The sequence below is a fragment of the Fundulus heteroclitus genome, chromosome 2, assembly GCF_011125445.2.
Source record: "Fundulus heteroclitus isolate FHET01 chromosome 2, MU-UCD_Fhet_4.1, whole genome shotgun sequence".
Lineage (NCBI taxonomy): Eukaryota > Metazoa > Chordata > Actinopteri > Cyprinodontiformes > Fundulidae > Fundulus > Fundulus heteroclitus.
In genome coordinates, this window is record NC_046362.1 from 39609257 (window position 1) to 39626211 (window position 16955).

Consider the following 16955-nt stretch of genomic DNA (forward strand, 5'->3'; position numbering starts at 1 on the left):
GCTTCTAGGTGGAAAAACATCTGGCTGCACTGGCTTCCATTTCCTGCTGATTATCTCTGATCGTCTGGATCAGCTGAAAACAGGCTGCTGGTAAAACACCTGAAGACCTTCTGAGGACATCAGCAAGATCCTGGCAGCAGTCTGGCCCGATCTCTGACCACTTATTTACGACCCAGTGCTTAGACGGAGGTCTGACCAGAAGCTGAATGGAACAGCTTCTATATTTAAGGGAGGAAGATAATGGGACTTCTCCATAATTACATCTACTGTGTGTAATGCACCGGTACCAGAACCACAGCAGGGTGCTGCCACCACCATGTTAGCTGCTACGATGGTGTGAGACCACTGAGGCCAATCAGCTCAGTCCTGGTCTGGTCTGACCATCAAACTCTGCAGAAGACATGTGGGTGTCTGGGTGGACCTCTGCAGACCTCAGCTGAGCCTGGAGGGCTGCAGATGGAGGCAGGGCCTTCCTTCCTGGTCAACACCCGCTCTGGCTGATGCTAAATGGCCTTCACTGGATTCCAACACCTTTCAGACGCTTTAAAACGTCTGAACCGATGGTCTTCCTCCTGATGGACACGGCCGGGTGTTCGCTGATGATCGCTGCTTCTGGAGAACGTCTGGAAACGCCTGAACGTGTTTAAGAATCAGGCAATTCCCTGGAAACCAAGCAGTTTAAATAAAGCGTTTCTGATGAAGGTCAGACAGGCGCCATGATGCCAGAAGCTCGTTGATGGCAACAAAAGTTCTGCTGAGAGACGGCTAACCCCTCTAAGGGGGGGGGGGGTATGTATATATATGAAACATGTGCAGCAGCTTGTTGATTTGAACATTTATGGAAGCCGTTATTCCAGCCTGGGACTGCATCCTGGAACCCGGTGTGGAAACCAGCAGAACCTTGTTTGTACATTTGGTGAGAAGTCTAAGTTAAAGTGAGAAGCCTCGTCTCACAGCAGCGAGGAGATCACTTACTGTTTTGGATGTTGTAACTGGATATTTCCAAAACACCCTTACAAAGTTCACCCAGAGGGTTGTCCTCCATTTCCTGCATCACCACACACACACACAACGTCTTCAGTTATTTCCCACAATGCTTTGAGCTGCAGAGACCATAAGCCGAGCTCTGATCTGCACCTGAGCTGCAGCTTCTGTCGGGGCGCTGTTGGAGATTTCCTCCACGTAGTTTGCAGGAAAGAACATCTGCAGCCGTCCTCCGTAGTCGCCTTTCCACCTGAGAGGGGCAGAAACAAGCGTAAAACGTTGGAGCTTTACCAATCTGGAATGGAAAACAGGATTTCTGTTTCACATATAAAGGTTTATTTCTACATAGGGTTCCTATAAACAGTTTTATTTCTCTGCTGGAAGGTTATATTGGCTTTACTGTGCAACGAATAATTCAAAAACCCTATAAATATGTCTATAGTAACACTAAAACTCATAATGGTTTATTGAACACAGAATAAGAGACAACATCAGAGTAATATGAAGGATTTTAGCCCAGAAATGTGGAGCTTCAGAACAGCCGTGCAGGTCTGGGCTCATTGGTCCACCTGCGCTTCTGCTGAGGTGTTCTGTTGCTTTAAAGGGGACACATCACACCTTTTCACATTGAAATCCTCCAGTTGTGGTCGATATGAGGTGGAACTGCAACGCTTTGGTCTGACTTCCTCATTATGGCCCCACATCCCCCCTTCACCCCTGACCTGCGCCTGACAGCAACTCGTTTTGGTGCCGTCTCTTTAAATCTAAAGGAGGCCTTTAGGCCCCGCCCCCTGCAGGTCAGAGCGTTCCACTCCAACTGTTCGGCCATCTTTGTAGTCCTGGGGACGGTAACAGCGGTAGGTCTATGGCGTCGTTCTGCAGCTCTGCAGCTAAAACTGTGACGTAATTGTTAAAAAGAACCTACCAGAGAAGAGAGAAAGCTGAACGGCTTGAAACATGGACCAGGTGGGATAATAGCGACTTCAACTCGTCTGCTTTGATGGTTCTGGTGTCTCTCATCCTCTGGACAACAGAGATTCTCTGGGCCGTTTTCTGGGGTTCTGACCTCGTTTAACTCTTCCAGACTTTAATGATCTTGCCTTCACAAAGCTGCAGTCATTCCTGCTGATTCCCTTCTTCTACCAGACTTGCTGCTTCCACTAAACTTTCCATTGGTATTGTAGAAATTTGGTAGCTCACCAAGTCAGAGACTCTATGCTACCCGCCGGGGTTCCTTAGAGAGAAAACTTTTAAAGGGAAATTATCCTGCAACCTCCACCTTTTTAGCCCTTAAATACCTTTATTTGTGTTCTTGGAGCCTCTATGAGAGCAGAACAGCTGAATTTAGTCTGTCCAGGAGCAGCGGAGACATCTTGATGTTCTGTTTGGGTCATATTTTTTAAACTGTTCGGTTTTCTCTGTCCTTTATTATTTTTTTTGAAGTTATGTCAGTATTTGTGCTGCAGAGCTGCTGAAGAAGCTCATGGACCAGCTCACCAGTTTCAGGAATCCACGACTTTTATTTTTTCGCCACACTTTCCAAGCCCAGGGGCGATGATAAGTGAACATTAGTGAACATTTATGGTTCATCACACCGTTGGCCAGCATCCTACAGAAATGAGCTGCAGTGGGACGCTCTGCAACCTGGAGGTGTGTGCGCTGTGAAATGCCTCATTTGAAGTGGAGGGCAGAGAAATCGCAGAACTAACTTCTCATTCAGCGCATCAGCGTTCTCGCTAAGTCCAGAAACGGTTTGCTTAAGGCTTCCACTATGTTGGGTTCTGATTCCTGTAAGTAAATGAACAACATTCACAAGATGCTGATTGTCAGTATCTCACTGAACATCCAGACTTTTCTACAGCAGTAACCGCTGTTCCCGCCCCGGTGTGACTGTGGGCTAGAAGCCTGTGTTGCCAGTTCTAGAGAAAGAAACAAGCAATCACTGATAATAAGCAGACCTGGCAACACTGCTGGAAGCCTGGAACACATTGCTGAGTGATTCTGGAGTGCATTTCCCCGCCATCATCAGACTCTAACAAACGTGTAATAAATCCTGACTTTTTGGGTTACTTATTGTTGTAACATCAATTATATCAATATTTCTATATTTAATGTGCTCTACAGGAAAAGCACGCTTCGTCCCCTTTAAACAGCCTGTCTGGATTATTTATTGGACTGAATTTGGAAAGAGCCTTGAGATGAGAAGTGTTGTGAAATTTCACTGTATGAACAGACTGAATTGATTTTTAAAAATTATTTTTAAAAATATTACCTGTGGAAACAGGCAAAGAGAGAGGAATATGTCTAATTACATGCTTTGAAATAATGTCCAAGCATTAATCTTAGTTTCTTTGTACTCACCATCCACTAACTTCCTTCGACACGTTGTGTATCAAAGCTCCTTTAGTGAAACTGAGCTCATCGGGTCTCTTGGCTTGGTAGTTGTATAAAGCCCTCACCGTGTTTTGGGGCTTAAACAGACATGTGGCATTAATAACAGCAGGATTAAAAAGAGAGAATGCTGAGAGAACAAAGCTGTTGACGTACCAGCGACGGCTCGATCTCGTTGGGTTTCACATACGTCTCCATATACAGAGAAGAACAGTTCTCGTTCTGTGAGCCAGAATCATTGGTTATGAGCCGTTAGTCTTTGCTCAACGTTTCCTCCCACATTCACACAGAAACTCACGGTGCTGAAGCGCTCCACCAGCTCCGGGGTGACCGGGTAGCGCAGCTTGATCTTGCGATACAGCGGCTTCTTCTTGAAGTAGTTGACCAGCTCCACCAGACTCTCGAACTCTGTGGTGGTGCCCAGCAGGTACACGTTGCCCTCCTTCTGGATGCGGCAGTGCTTCACCTTCCCGTCGCCTCTGCAGGACAGAACAGGACAAGAATCAGAGTCTAGCACTGAGGCACAGCTGGTATTTAGTTATTTATTATTTATGAGAGCAGAGGGTGAAGATCTCTAAAGCTCAGACACCAGATGATTTAAGGAAGGGTGACGGAGGATGAGGAGCAGCATTTTAAAGGACAGAGGGCCGCTTCAAACCCTCTCTCCCATTCATCATAATGGACGATGAGAAGTCTGTGGCAAACAAACGTGTTTCACCATCATGGCTGCATGGATCACATCCTCAGCTTTCTGATGAAACCAAGTGGGATTGAAATCAGACAGATCAGCAAAAGCAAAGTGGATTAGCAGCGCTAGTCAACAACAGATGGAGTAATCCAGGACATGGTGTCTGCAGCCCGTTAGCAGGTTTTTCTACATATTTATTATTATTATTATAATAATAAAACGATCTGTGCTAGCATCGGCTGATTTTAATCTCTCTCTGCTCCTCCAGTGTTTCAGCACTTTGTCAGCTGCTCCACCAGAGAAACCCAAATGCTGATTAGCTCGATGTAAACGCTGTTCAGACACCAGCTCTGTAGGACCTTCTCTGGGCTGATCAGATCCTAACCCTGTTTTCCTCTGAGTATAAACTCCATGTTCACAGATGAAACATGAGGAGAAGCCCGGTAGCGTTGACAGACATTAAAACCACGACTGTGTGACTGACTCCCTGACCTTCTGTGGAGATGGAGAACTCTGGATCCCGGTTACCTGACGGAGCTGCTTATCCATTCATTCATCAACCTCCACTCATCTGAGTTCAGGTTGCACAGCAAAGAGATGAAAAAAAGATGCAGGAAGGAAAGCCAGACATCTTTTTGGCCGACAGCGTTCTCCAGCTCCCTCTGGAGAGTCCCAAAGTGTTCCCTGGTTCTAAAGAACACGTAGTCCAGTCTTCCAGAGCTCCTACTTTGCAACACTTTGATTCATTTCCTTCCCTAAAATGTCAGCATAGCATCTCTCCAGGACTGGACTAGGGCGCCCCTGATCTCTGCAGTAAGTTCTGGATCTTCTTGGGTTTCCTCCCAGCGGTGAGCTTCTGCAGCGTGGGCAGAAGTCGTGGTCTGAAGAACCCTAACCCCGTGGTTCCCAGGCCAGACGGACGGCCGGTCCTTGAACACCGCAGACAGGAACGGTTCTGAGTTCCTGTATGACAGGACGTGGCAGCACACCAGTGGCTGTTCTACCTGAATGTGATGGCAAAGGAGTCCGGTTCTCCTTCCCTCTGCCGGATGAGGAAAGCTCCGTCTCTTGGGATCCTGAGCAGGTAATCCTCTGCTTGGCCTCTGCTCAGGTTACTGTAGAACCATCTGTAAAGCACGGAAAGAAGAACGCTGCCATCACTTCTGTCATAAGCTACTAAATGTATTCAAATAATGAAATATCCATGTTGGATGGTAAACAACAGTAAACATGGTACGGTAACAACTAAATGTTATGCGTGTGTTGTAGGACTTCTTCAGGGTAGCCTAGATCAGAAACCGTGTATCAGTTAAGGCAGTGCTTCTCAATTATTTTCTGTCACGCCCCCCCTAGCAAGAAGAAAACTATTCGCGCCCCCCACTCCCCACCGTGACTATCCATCCCTGCATAACAGTTTATCCTTATTAACATTAAAGAAAAAAAGAAAGACATATGGTCAAACTTACAAAGAATAACTTTATTAAATCGTGTTTTAAGTCTGCAACAGAAAAGATTTTAAGTGCATCAATGCCTGAAATTAAAAATAAATAAATCCTTGTTTAAACTGTAAACATGTTTGACCAACTAATTGCACCATTGCAAAATTTAATCAGATCAATAAATAATATTTAATAATTATAATAACTAATAAACTACAAAAACTAAAAAAAAATAACCAATATATATTCAGTTCAGCAACATTAACTCAGGAGCACAATATATAAAACACTTGAACCTACAAAACCAAAATGAATTAAACAATTTGTGCTCATTTTTTCTTTCTTTTTTTGATCAAAATGAGGAGGCAGTATCAGCTCCTCTGCTATGGTGTGGGGCTTTTTGCACTGCGCAATTTGGTACGCCACCTTATATGATGCTAACAGCGCTCGGTGGTTTACTGAAGTAGCCTTCACAACGCGGGATGACTGTTGGCAATATTCAGCACGTTTTTGCTAAAAAAACTCTAGCGGCTTATCGCCGTGATTGGGGTGTAACGTATTTAGGTGACGCGCTAATTTATTGGCTTCATGCTGTCCGCTGCGAGCATTTTTAGACACACCAAACACAGCGGTCTTTCCTCTTCTCCAACCGTAGTCACCGTGAAGCCAAGCGCTAAATACGCTTCGTCGTATTTCCTCGTCATAGCTTTCGGGTGACTTTCTTTTGTCTCATTATCTTTGTATATCTCCGCTTTCCTTTTCATCCCTGTTAAAAACTTTTTCATGTTGGGGGTTGTTATGTTGAATAACGGAGGCTGTAGACAGAACGCAGACGGAGCTTTCTGTTGACTCAACACTGGTAACCAAGGCAAACCTGCAAGTTGTAAAATGTTGCACTGTCGCAAACGTGACAAAAGTAACAATGAGAGCGCCACTGCCCCTACTGTAGTGGATGCGCAATTACACTTTATACTAGTACGGCCAAAAAAAAAAAGCCTGTTCCCCAGGGTCACACGCGCCCCCCCAGGTATTGCACCGCGCCCCCCCTAGGGGGCGCGCCCCACTATTTGAGAAGCACTGAGTTAAGGTGACTTCTGATTCCAGCGTGTTAAGACTTTGGGCCATCTCTACACACAATCAGTTAGAAAAATAAAACATCGCTGAGCCTCCCTGTTCACCGGTGTTACCAGGGTTCCTTTAAGGAACCCTGTGTAAAGGACAGCCGCCATTAAAGTGGGATTGCTTTTCCCTTTCTGGTAACATGACAGCGTTTCAAATCACTGGCAGGAACGGTGCAGTTCCCCTGCCACACCAGCGGTAGGCGCTGTTCTTTAAAGCTCAACAACATGCAGGTGTTGAGCTTTTTGTTCAAAGACGTTTATGCAGCTTCAATAATGAACGGCCGCCTGTGGAACGACGTCTTTTGACTACGAGAGTAAAAGCTCCAAAGGTTGTTTCTGTTTCTCTCCCCGTCAGCCCACAGCTGCTCTGAGCATGCTCAGTAGGACAGTGGGACAGGAAGTGGGACAGGAAGTGGGGCCGGTCTGACCTGTAGACGCTCAGTGTGAGTGTTAAAGTCTGAATGATTTGACGGCGTGTTGTGGTGCTGCTTGACCAACCGCTCCTGCAGATGAGGGTCACGTTTGGGCACGGCTTCAGTGAGGCGCAGCTCAAAGTCCTGGCAGCGCAGCGGGTTTTCCCTGTAGTGCTGGATCAGAGAGAAGATGCTGGGGAAGTGCAGGTTAGGGGTCAGGTAGAAGTAGGTGTGGCCTCCCTCTGAGCCGGAGCGGATGCGGCAGTGCTGGACTCTCCCGCTGCGCCTGCAGAGCAGCTGGACGTTAGCACGCACATCTAAAGCGGGCCGTGAAGTGGACCTTAATGCTGCAGGCGGTACCAGAAGGAGAGGGTGAAGTCGCTGGTGTAGGTGTCACTCTGTCGGAACAGGAAGGTGCCGTCCTGTCCTCCGGTTTCTGCACAGTAGTCATGGATCAGTCGCTCAGCCATCTGCCTGCCCTCCTTCATGCGACCGTGGAACCATGGTTCTGCTAAGTGCAGGTCCTGGTACTGAGAGACCCGGCCCATTTATGTTCACGTTAGGAAAACATGTACGCCAAAATCTCAAAAGGTAAAAAAATATATATTTGTAGTAGCAGAAAAAGCCGACTAGAAGTTGTGTTTGGCTGAGCAGAACTAAAAGCCTTTTGGCTACAAACAGGCAGAGACGTGTGGAGCTGCTGAGACCGACGGGTCAGGAAGCAGTAAAAGCAGTAAAAACTGTAAAAACCTGTAAAAACTGTAAGAACTGTAAAACCTGTAAAAAAAACCTGTAAAAACTGTAAAACCTGTGAAAAAAACTGTAAAAACTGTAAAACCTGTAAAAACTGTAAAAACTGTAAGAACTGTAAAACCTGTAAAAAACTGTAAAAACTGTAAAAACTGTAAAAAAACTGTATAAGCAGTAAAAACTGTATAAGCAGTAAAAGCTGTAAAAACTGTAAAAAAAAAATATGTAAAAACTGTATAAGCAGTAAAAACTGTAAAAACTGTAAAACCTGTAAAAAGCAGTAAAAACTGTAAAAGCTGTACAAAAAACTGTAAAAACGGTAAAACCTGTAAAAACTGTAAAAAAAACTAAAAACGGTAAAACCTGTAAAAAATGTAAAAACTGTAAAACCTGTTAAAAAACCTGTAAAAATGGTAAAACCTGTAATAACTGTAAAAACTGTAAACACTGTCAAAACTGTAAAACATGTAAAAACTGTAAAAGCAGTAAAAACTGTAAAAAAAACTGTAAAAACTGTAAAAGCTGTAAAAACTGTAAAACCTGTAAAAAACTGTAAAAACAGTAAAAAAACGGTATAAGCAGTAACACCTGTAAAACCTGTAGAAACTGTAAAAAACTGTAAAAACTGTAAAACCTGTAAAAACTGTAAAAACTGTAAAAACAGTAAAACCTGTAAAAAACTGTAAAAACAGTAAAAAACTGTAAAAAGCAGTAAAACCTGTAAAACCTGCTCCTAACAGCAGGAACCTCTCAGGTTTCACTGACACAAACCTTCATCTTCACCTGGTCCACAAAGTCTTCCTCAGTTCATTTCTGGCTGTTTACCTTCTGGGGATCTTCCTCTTCCTCCTCGTACTCCTCAGCGTAGTACAGCTTGTCATCGGAGATCACGCAGTAGTGCCGGTTCCAGCGCTGACAAACAGAAGAACACAAAGAGTCTTTTCATTTTCTATTAAAGGTGTTATCCTCGGTATTCCTGCTTTCTGCAGCAACGCGTATCTGGAGGCTGAGGCTTCCAGAGAGGAGATCTGTCTCCTGCTCTGCAGCCAGCAGGAGGAATGGGAGCTTCAGAGCCCCCCCGCCTTCATGTCCTACAGTACCTGATCCACTGGGTCCCAGATCTCCAAGTCTCCCTGCTTCTGGCCCTTCTTGAAGTCTTTGGTTGTTGCTCCTCCCTCCACGTTGAGCTTTTTGTGCTGTGAGGACAACAGACAGACGGTCACTGATGGAGAGCTTCCCCCAACACCTCCTCTGCTCCAGATCCAGCCACCTTCAGGATGATCTTCCCCTTCAGCTGGGTGGGCGAGGGCAGCTGCTCGGCCATCTGCTCCACAGGTTCAGTCAGAAGTTTGTCTCCCAGCACTTCCTTGAAGATGCGAGCCATCTGACGCTGCTGGTCTATGGGGCAGTGCTCCTCTATGGACAGGATGACCGGGAAGCTGAGGAGGAGAAGCCGACATGCTCATGAGACGGAGGTAAGGAACCACTCTACGCTTCCTGAGTCCTGACAGTGGGAGGATTCTCACTCTGACGTGACGAAGGCGTGCTCGTTTATGGCCTTGACCACATCCTCAAACTTGATCTTGGTGGTCCTGGTCCAGCCGTGGTAGATGATGGGCTCCCCGGGGCCTTCCCAGCAGTCCACTGCAAGCACCCAGAGCAGAGACGCAGCGCTGTTAGCCGCGGCCAGAGCACAGCGCAAACTGCCCTCAGGTTAAACTCACATTCAACGCAGCGGCATCCCAGACGCAGACAGCGAACGTAGGCCTCTGTGGACGACTCGCTGCGAAGCTGATCTCCTGTCAGGTAGCTGAGAACGGGACGATTAGACAGTTACTACCTGCACACACCTGCCTTAAAGCCACACATCTTTAGAACAGATGTTACATTTCCACCTTTAGTGTGACATTTAGTCTGAGAAACATCATCTGAACAGAAATAAATCAGGTTAAAAGGTGCAGTGATGCAGCTGCATTACTTCTACGCAGCGTTCCAGTAAACTCACGTGTTGTGAGAGGAGCTGATCCAGTAATGGGACAACGGGTTGTTCATGTCCAGGTTGTTGATCTTGGAGAACTTCTCATCCCAAACTGAGTTCTCTTTGGAGAACAGAAAGCTGAGGAACTGAAAGAGGAGAACGGCAGATGAAGCATGTAGTACCCCCCCCCCCCCCCCCCGTGAGGGGCTCAATGTTCTGCAGCAATCTCTAAACAAACACCTCGCTGACGGTGAACTCAGGGTCGTTAGTTTTTCTCATGGTGTCATCGATGAAGATGGTCATCAGCTCTCTGACCTGGTTCAGATCACTGGCCCAGGGTTCCTGCCCACAAACAAACCCACAGAAACATCTAAACATCTGGCTTTAAACATGTTCTCTTGTTTTTCCCATTTTGAAAAATGCATAATGTTATGCTTTCATCCCAGTAAATAGGAGGTCAGGATTACTAGATAAAAGTATAAATTACAGAACAATGTTCCTCCGTTTCATCTATGGTAGGGTTGAATATAAATTATAATTATTATTTTTTTCAATCCACTCCAACTTTATTTGTAAAGCACTTTAAAATGTCCCAAGGTCCAACGTGCTGTACAGTAAATAAAAGGGTAAAAATACTAAAAACAACCACATAGACTCACAGACAAAATAAAAATGACAATAAAAGCAAAACATATAATCACATCTGACATAGTGTCAAAGCAAAGCTTTAAGAAGTGATTAAAACCAGAGAGAAGCACAGAGGAAGGTGTTTTTTCTGTGTTTTTCCACGTTTCTGTGTCAGAAAAAGCTCGACTCCTCTAAGGTCACGATTAGTTTGGCTCAGCTGACCTGAGGGAACGGGAGGCGCATGAAGCTGCAGCAGCTCAGAAAGACAAGAAGGAGCATGAAGAGACTTAAAACACATAAAGAACTTTAGAATGAACGCTAACATGGTGACACAGAAGCAGCATTTTGGTCTCCCTGGAGCCGGGCGCTCACATAAAGTTCATTACAGTAATCCAGCCGAGCAGTGATGACGCATGGATCTGTTTCTAGATGTTCTCTGGAAAGAAGCTGCTTTATTTTGGCTGCTGGAAACGAAAAAGCTCGTCTTCACTAATCTGGCTGTCATCCACTTTAACACGCAGGTGTGTGATGGCTCAGGTAAGCTGGATCAATGAGGGCAGCCGCTGCAAAGCGTCACCTCAGCTTTACTCTCACTGAACTTTAGAAACTAAAGACCATGAGATGTTTTTACCAACTCAGTAAATCAACATTTTTCTAAAAGTTTAACCCAACATGAAGAACAGACTGATTTATTTTAGGACATTTAATAAATGAAAGTAGAGGCAGCTACGCCCCACACAACTAATGATTTATTTTAATTAATTTGACCCATTTAGAATGAGAAGCAGCTTTAATCGTCAGCTTTGTGACAGAAAATAATCTGATTTCAGCTCCACTTTGCTCTCAATGAAGATCTTTTGACTGTAAATCTATAAAAAAGGGGAAAATTTTTTTGTAAATATGAATAAATACATGTTTCTTCAAAAGAGGAGGTTCTGGTTGGATCGGTACCGCTCAGCCTGGTCTGGACCTGGTTCTTATTGTTCAGGGTCCATCAGAACCAGGCTGGGGGCAGAACCTGTCTCCATGGAGGCTGGTCTCAGCAAGCAGCGCTCTGCAGCGCCACCTGGAGGTGAAAGTCTAACCAGGATGTGGCTCTGCAGAGATGTTAGCTTCTCCTGGTCCTGGACCTGTTCTGGTTCTGATGGAGGGACGCTCAGCCTGATTTATTCTGATTGATTAAGTTTTTATTTCATGTCAAGAGAATAATTATTATTTCTTTAATATTCCTGCTGCATGTACCTCTCCTCCAGCCCGTATTTTTAACGCTTTCATCAGCGTCTGTGCTTATTTCTACACCTGGCCGACCAAAGTGTTGCGCAACAGGTGAACCCCGGGACTCACCTGCTGGTCATAAAGGAGAAATCGTTGGAAATCGTGCAGCAGAACCGCTGAAGCGTCCAGTTTATCCGTGTTTCTGCAGAGACAAACACAGTCAGAACACGGACCTGCTCCAGAAAGCTTTACTAGGATCAAAGCTGGACCTCACCCCAGAATAAAGGAACAAGCTTCCTTTTTAAACTCATCCAGGATCTGAATGCAAAGAATTTACAGCAATAATTAAAACGCAGCACTGGCATGATAAGAAAATATTTACGAGACCAGGAAGGAGTCATTCAGGCTGACCTCATTCTGCTCAAACATCATCAGGTTATAAAACTTATGGAACTGCTCAAAGTCCAGACGGTCTTTCTTTATTCCCACTTCCTGTGACGACAGATCAGAAACGCTGAGAACGGCTCAGACAAACTCAGCAGCTTTGACCAGAGAACCATGAAGGTTCTCAGACATGAAAACCAAAGCAGAGAAGAAGTCAACCTGTAATTTGTCTTTGAGGGTGCGAGAGCTGGGGGCCTTGTAGTTCATCATGGGCAGAAGAGACTTCAGCTCCTTCACAGAGAGGCTGCAAGACAGAAGAACATGCATCACCTGCAGGAACCGTTAGCAGAACCATGCAGAACCACACAGATGGACCTAACAGCGTCTAGCAGGACATTCTGAGTTATGGAGGGTTGATGGAAAAATGATTTAAATAAGCTGCAACAAGCCTTAGAGAGAAATGTCTGCAGACATGATGGGACGTGATGATTCCGTGAATAAATGGAGTTCAGCAGATCATAAATAATATAGAATATGAAACTGAACAAGTGCTTCTAATCAAATATAGATAAAATATTACAGCTTCATAAAAACATGAAAACAAACACATGCAACACCTTCAGATTTGGATTTGTAAAAATATGAATCATGAATGATTTTCCTTCTCAGTTCTGCTGCGATCTGCTCTGGTTCTGGCCCAGTTTAACCGGGCGGTACCTTATGGGTCTGGCCCAGTTTAACGGGGCGGTACTGTATGGTTCTGGCCCGGTTCAACAAGGCGGTACCTTATGGTTCTGGCCCGGTTCAACAAGGCGGTACCTTATGGTTCTGGCCCAGTTAAACGGGGCGGTACCTTATGGTTCTGGCCCAGCTAAACTGGGCGGTACCTTATGGTTCCAGCCCAGTTCAACGGGGCGGTACCTTATGGTTCTGACCCAGTGAAACGGGGTGGTACCTTATGGTTCTGTCCCAGCTAAACGGGGCGGTACCTTATGGTTCTGGCCCAGCTAAACGGGGCGGTACCTTATGGTTCTGACCCAGTGAAACGGGGTGGTACCTTATGGTTCTGTCCCAGCTAAACGGGGCGGTACCTTATGGTTCTGGCCCAGTTAAACGGGGCGGTACCTTATGGTTCTGGCCCAGTTTAACGGGGCGGTACCTTATGGGTCTGTCCCAGTTAAACGGGGCGGTACCTTATGGTTCTGGCCCAGTTCAACAAGGCGGTACCTTATGGTTCTGGCCCGGTTTAACGGGGCGGTACCTTATGGTTCTGTCCCAGTGAAACAAGGCGGTACCTTATGGTTCTGGCCCAGTTCAACAAGGCGGTACCTTATGGTTCTGGCCCGGTTCAACAAGGCGGTACCGTATGGGTCAGTGTGAGGGCTGCAGCGGGCCGTACCTTATGGTTCTGGCCCAGTTTAACGGGGCGGTACCTTATGGTTCTGGCCCAGTTCAACAAGGCGGTACCTTATGGTTCTGGCCCAGTTTAACGGGGCGGTACCTTATGGTTCTGGCCCGGTTCAACAAGGCGGTACCTTATGGTTCTGGCCCAGTTAAACGGGGCGGTACCTTATGGTTCTGGCCCAGTTAAACGGGGCGGTACCTTATGGTTCTGGCCCAGTTCAACGGGGCGGTACCTTATGGTTCTGTCCCAGTTTAACGGGGCGGTACCTTATGGTTCTGGCCCGGTTCAACAAGGCGGTACCTTATGGTTCTGTCCCAGTTAAACGGAGCGGGCGGTACCTTATGGTTCTGGCCCAGTTAAACCGGGCGGTACCTTATGGTTCTGTCCCAGTTTAACGGGGCGGTACCTTATGGTTCTGGCCCGGTTCAACAAGGCGGTACCTTATGGTTCTGTCCCAGTTAAACGGGGCGGTACCTTATGGTTCTGTCCCAGTTTAAGGGGGCGGTACCTTATGGTTCTGGCCCAGTTAAACGGGGCGGTACCTTATGGTTCTGTCCCAGTTTAAGGGGGCGGTACCTTACGGTTCTGGCCCAGTTTAAGGGGGCGGTACCTTATGTTTCTGGCCTAGTTAAACGGGGCGGTACCTTATGGTTCTGTCCCAGTTAAACGGAGCGGGCGGTACCTTATGGTTCTGACCCAGTGAAACGGGGCGGTACCGTATGGTTCTGTCCCAGTTCAACAAGGCGGTACCTTATGGTTCTGTCCCAGTTTAACAGGGCGGTACCTCATGGTTCTGTCCCAGTTTAACAGGGCGGTACCTTATGGTTCTGGCCTAGTTAAACGGGGCGGTACCTTATGGTTCTGGCCCAGTTTAACGGGGCGGTACCTTATGGTTCTGTGCCGGTTAAACGGGGCGGTACCTTATGGTTCTGGCCCAGTTAAACAAGGCGGTACCTTATGGTTCTGGCCCGGTTCAACCTGGCGGTACCGTATGGGTCAGTGTGAGGGCTGCAGCGGGCGGTACCGTATGGTTCTGGCCCGGTTCAACCTGGCGGTACCGTATGGGTCAGTGTGAGGGCTGCAGCGGGCCGTACCTGTTCTTCTTGGTCTGGCTGACGGAGTACATCTGCTTCCTGAGCCAGCTGCAGGGCGACAGGCAGAGAGACGGCATCAAGCAGCTGCAGCACAAGTCCAGATGGAACCAGAACCAGAACGCCGGCCTACCTCTCTATCAGAACCGGAGTCGGAGCGGCCAGAGTCTCCTCTCTCAGCAGCTCCAGGCCTATCAGCCATTTCTGAGCCTCCTCCACAGAATCCGCTGGAAAGATGGTAGAAGTTATTGAGTTATTGACATGAATAACGGCTTTATTAGCACAAGAAATGAGGGAATCTACAGCGATAATCATCTGCTGACTTCCTGGAGGAAAACAGCACATCATTTGTCCCAAAATGTATACTGTATCAGAACAGCTGATCAAAACTTAAAACAAATATGCAAATAATTTAGGTAAATATACTCAAATAGCCTCTCAGAGCAGCGCGTCGCATCCTGCTCAGCGGGTAAATTCCCAACGTCTGCCTGCCTCAGAGTCAAAACCAGCTTTTTATTAAAAAATATGAATTATTCTATCAACTGTTATGAATGTAATTGATTAATATGCATCAGAAGCAGGGACCATGGTACAAAGATGTAACAAAGATCATTTGCTCTTCATAAGGTCACCTAGTTCCAGTTTCTGCAGCCAGATCCACGGAGCAGCTGTCGGTACCGGCCCGGTGGAGCAGCTGTCGGTACCGGCCCGGTGGAGCAGAATCTGGACCTAAACAAGAGCAAATGGAGAAGGCCTCACCTCCCAGGCTGAGGGTGCTGAGGACAAACTGGGAGCCGTAGAAGATGGTGAAGCAGGTGTTCTCGCTGTGCTTGTCCTTCCCGTCTTTGAAGCGCTCAAAGTCTTTGGAGTTTCTTCCTGGACGGACTTCTCTGATCTCAAACAGGTCCACTGAAACAGAACAAACGGGTCAGCGGAGAACAGAACTGTCCTTTCTTTCCCCACAACGTGTTCCTTTATCTGACGAACCGTCCCGTTGAGCTCCTGCTGTCCATAGCGTCTCGTTTTTATGGTTTTAACGACGTCTCCAGATTTCTGATTCATTTCAATTTATTTTTACTGGAGATTTATTCCCAATAAAATCCCAAAACACTTCAGAATAAAAGAAAAATGAAACAAGGAATGGCTGAAAAACAAGCTGAAAAGATGAGTTCTGAGGTTCTTTTTAGAAAAACCTTCCAGTCCAAAGGTTTTCTCAGTCTCAGAGTTTCATGTTCAGCCAGCAGGTCCTGCTGGGACCACGAGAAGCCAGCCGGTGCTGGTCCACTAAATGCTGGAACCGGACCTGCAGCAGAGTGCTGCTCGTGTGTTTACAGGATTTAGTGAGAAGAACAAACAGAACCAGTGGTGACCCAGAGCGCCCACCAACCCTGGCAAAGGGATCCTCGCAGCCCGGGACCGGTCCTGCAGTGGGACACTGGAGTGCTGAGGTCCAGTTCATGATCAAATGCAGAGTTCAGGTCCGGTTCATGGTTGGATCTGAAGTCAGGCCCGGTTTAGGGCCGGGACGCTGAGGTGAGACTCTGGCAGATCATCCAGGGTCTCTCTTCAGACGGGAAGTACTATTAAGGTTCTGGAGCGGCCCAGTCAGAGTTCTGACCTGAACCTGATGGAGATTCAGTGGATGGAGCTAAAGATCAGCTGATGGTCAGGAGACCTCGGAACATCAGAGGAACCGTGGAGAAGCGGCTCAAGTGTTAGGAGAAGGTCCGATCGCTGTGGTGACATTAAAGATGTCTCTGCTGAATATGGAACCCCTAACCCTGAATATGGAACCCCTAACCCTGAATATGGAAACCATTTCTGGTAATAATAATAGACATCTTCCATCCTGAAAGGAGTTAATACATTATGCATTCAGAAAAAGGAGGTTAAACAAGGCCTGTAAACATAATTCTGTCATTCAATCTGAATGCAAAGAGCCAATCAGATGGCTAACCCTTACTTGCATTTCCAGAAAAACCCCATACTCTATGTTAATGCTGTCATTACAGATTAATTTATCCGTAAGTTAGCAGAACCACAACCCAGCTTGGTGCTGAATCTCACAGGCAAGAGTTAAAAAAAGAGTTAAAAAAGATGTTTTCACCTGTGTGAGACTTTAATTCTGATTTTTTTTTTATCTTTTATTCATTATAAGGCTTTTCAGCAGGGAGAAACATTCTTCCTATATGAATTATTCTGAAGTAAAGAATAATTCATTTAGGAAAATCCATGATTAAATAGAGTATATACTCACAGACACCATCAGTTTTATCTGCAGTGCGAGTCCAGGCCACCTGCTGGGTCTCCATGATGACCTGCACCGTGAGCCGCTCCGCCTTCTGCCGAAACACCGTCATGACCACCCCCATCTCCAGGTCCCGTTTGATCAGGATCTTCTTGTACTCGGTCATCTCGCCCTGCGACCCTGAGCGAGCCATTTCTGCAGCTGAGACAGGCAAAAGAAAG

The 16955-nt window shown here is 46.4% G+C and overlaps 1 protein-coding gene across 2 annotated transcripts in view; it reads right to left on the reverse strand.

Moving 5' to 3' along the window:
- plcg2 (phospholipase C, gamma 2) overlaps positions 1–16955 on the reverse strand; it is a 42286-nt gene that overhangs the window by 10432 nt on the left and 14899 nt on the right. For both annotated transcript variants that reach the window (XM_036126942.1, XM_036126945.1), the window contains exons 2-24: positions 16744–16935; positions 15246–15395; positions 14620–14713; positions 14490–14537; positions 12210–12294; positions 12018–12098; positions 11881–11924; positions 11736–11808; positions 10005–10106; positions 9792–9910; positions 9511–9596; positions 9313–9430; positions 9057–9225; positions 8887–8982; positions 8612–8698; positions 7397–7566; positions 7122–7322; positions 5068–5190; positions 3674–3854; positions 3532–3597; positions 3346–3455; positions 1138–1234; positions 976–1048 (exon numbers count right to left, since the gene is read on the reverse strand). In XM_036126942.1, the coding sequence (XP_035982835.1) occupies positions 976–1048; positions 1138–1234; positions 3346–3455; positions 3532–3597; positions 3674–3854; positions 5068–5190; positions 7122–7322; positions 7397–7566; positions 8612–8698; positions 8887–8982; positions 9057–9225; positions 9313–9430; positions 9511–9596; positions 9792–9910; positions 10005–10106; positions 11736–11808; positions 11881–11924; positions 12018–12098; positions 12210–12294; positions 14490–14537; positions 14620–14713; positions 15246–15395; positions 16744–16927 (2557 nt within the window). In that variant the 5' untranslated portion in view covers positions 16928–16935. The remainder of the gene's footprint in view (positions 1–975; positions 1049–1137; positions 1235–3345; positions 3456–3531; positions 3598–3673; positions 3855–5067; positions 5191–7121; positions 7323–7396; positions 7567–8611; positions 8699–8886; positions 8983–9056; positions 9226–9312; positions 9431–9510; positions 9597–9791; positions 9911–10004; positions 10107–11735; positions 11809–11880; positions 11925–12017; positions 12099–12209; positions 12295–14489; positions 14538–14619; positions 14714–15245; positions 15396–16743; positions 16936–16955) is intronic.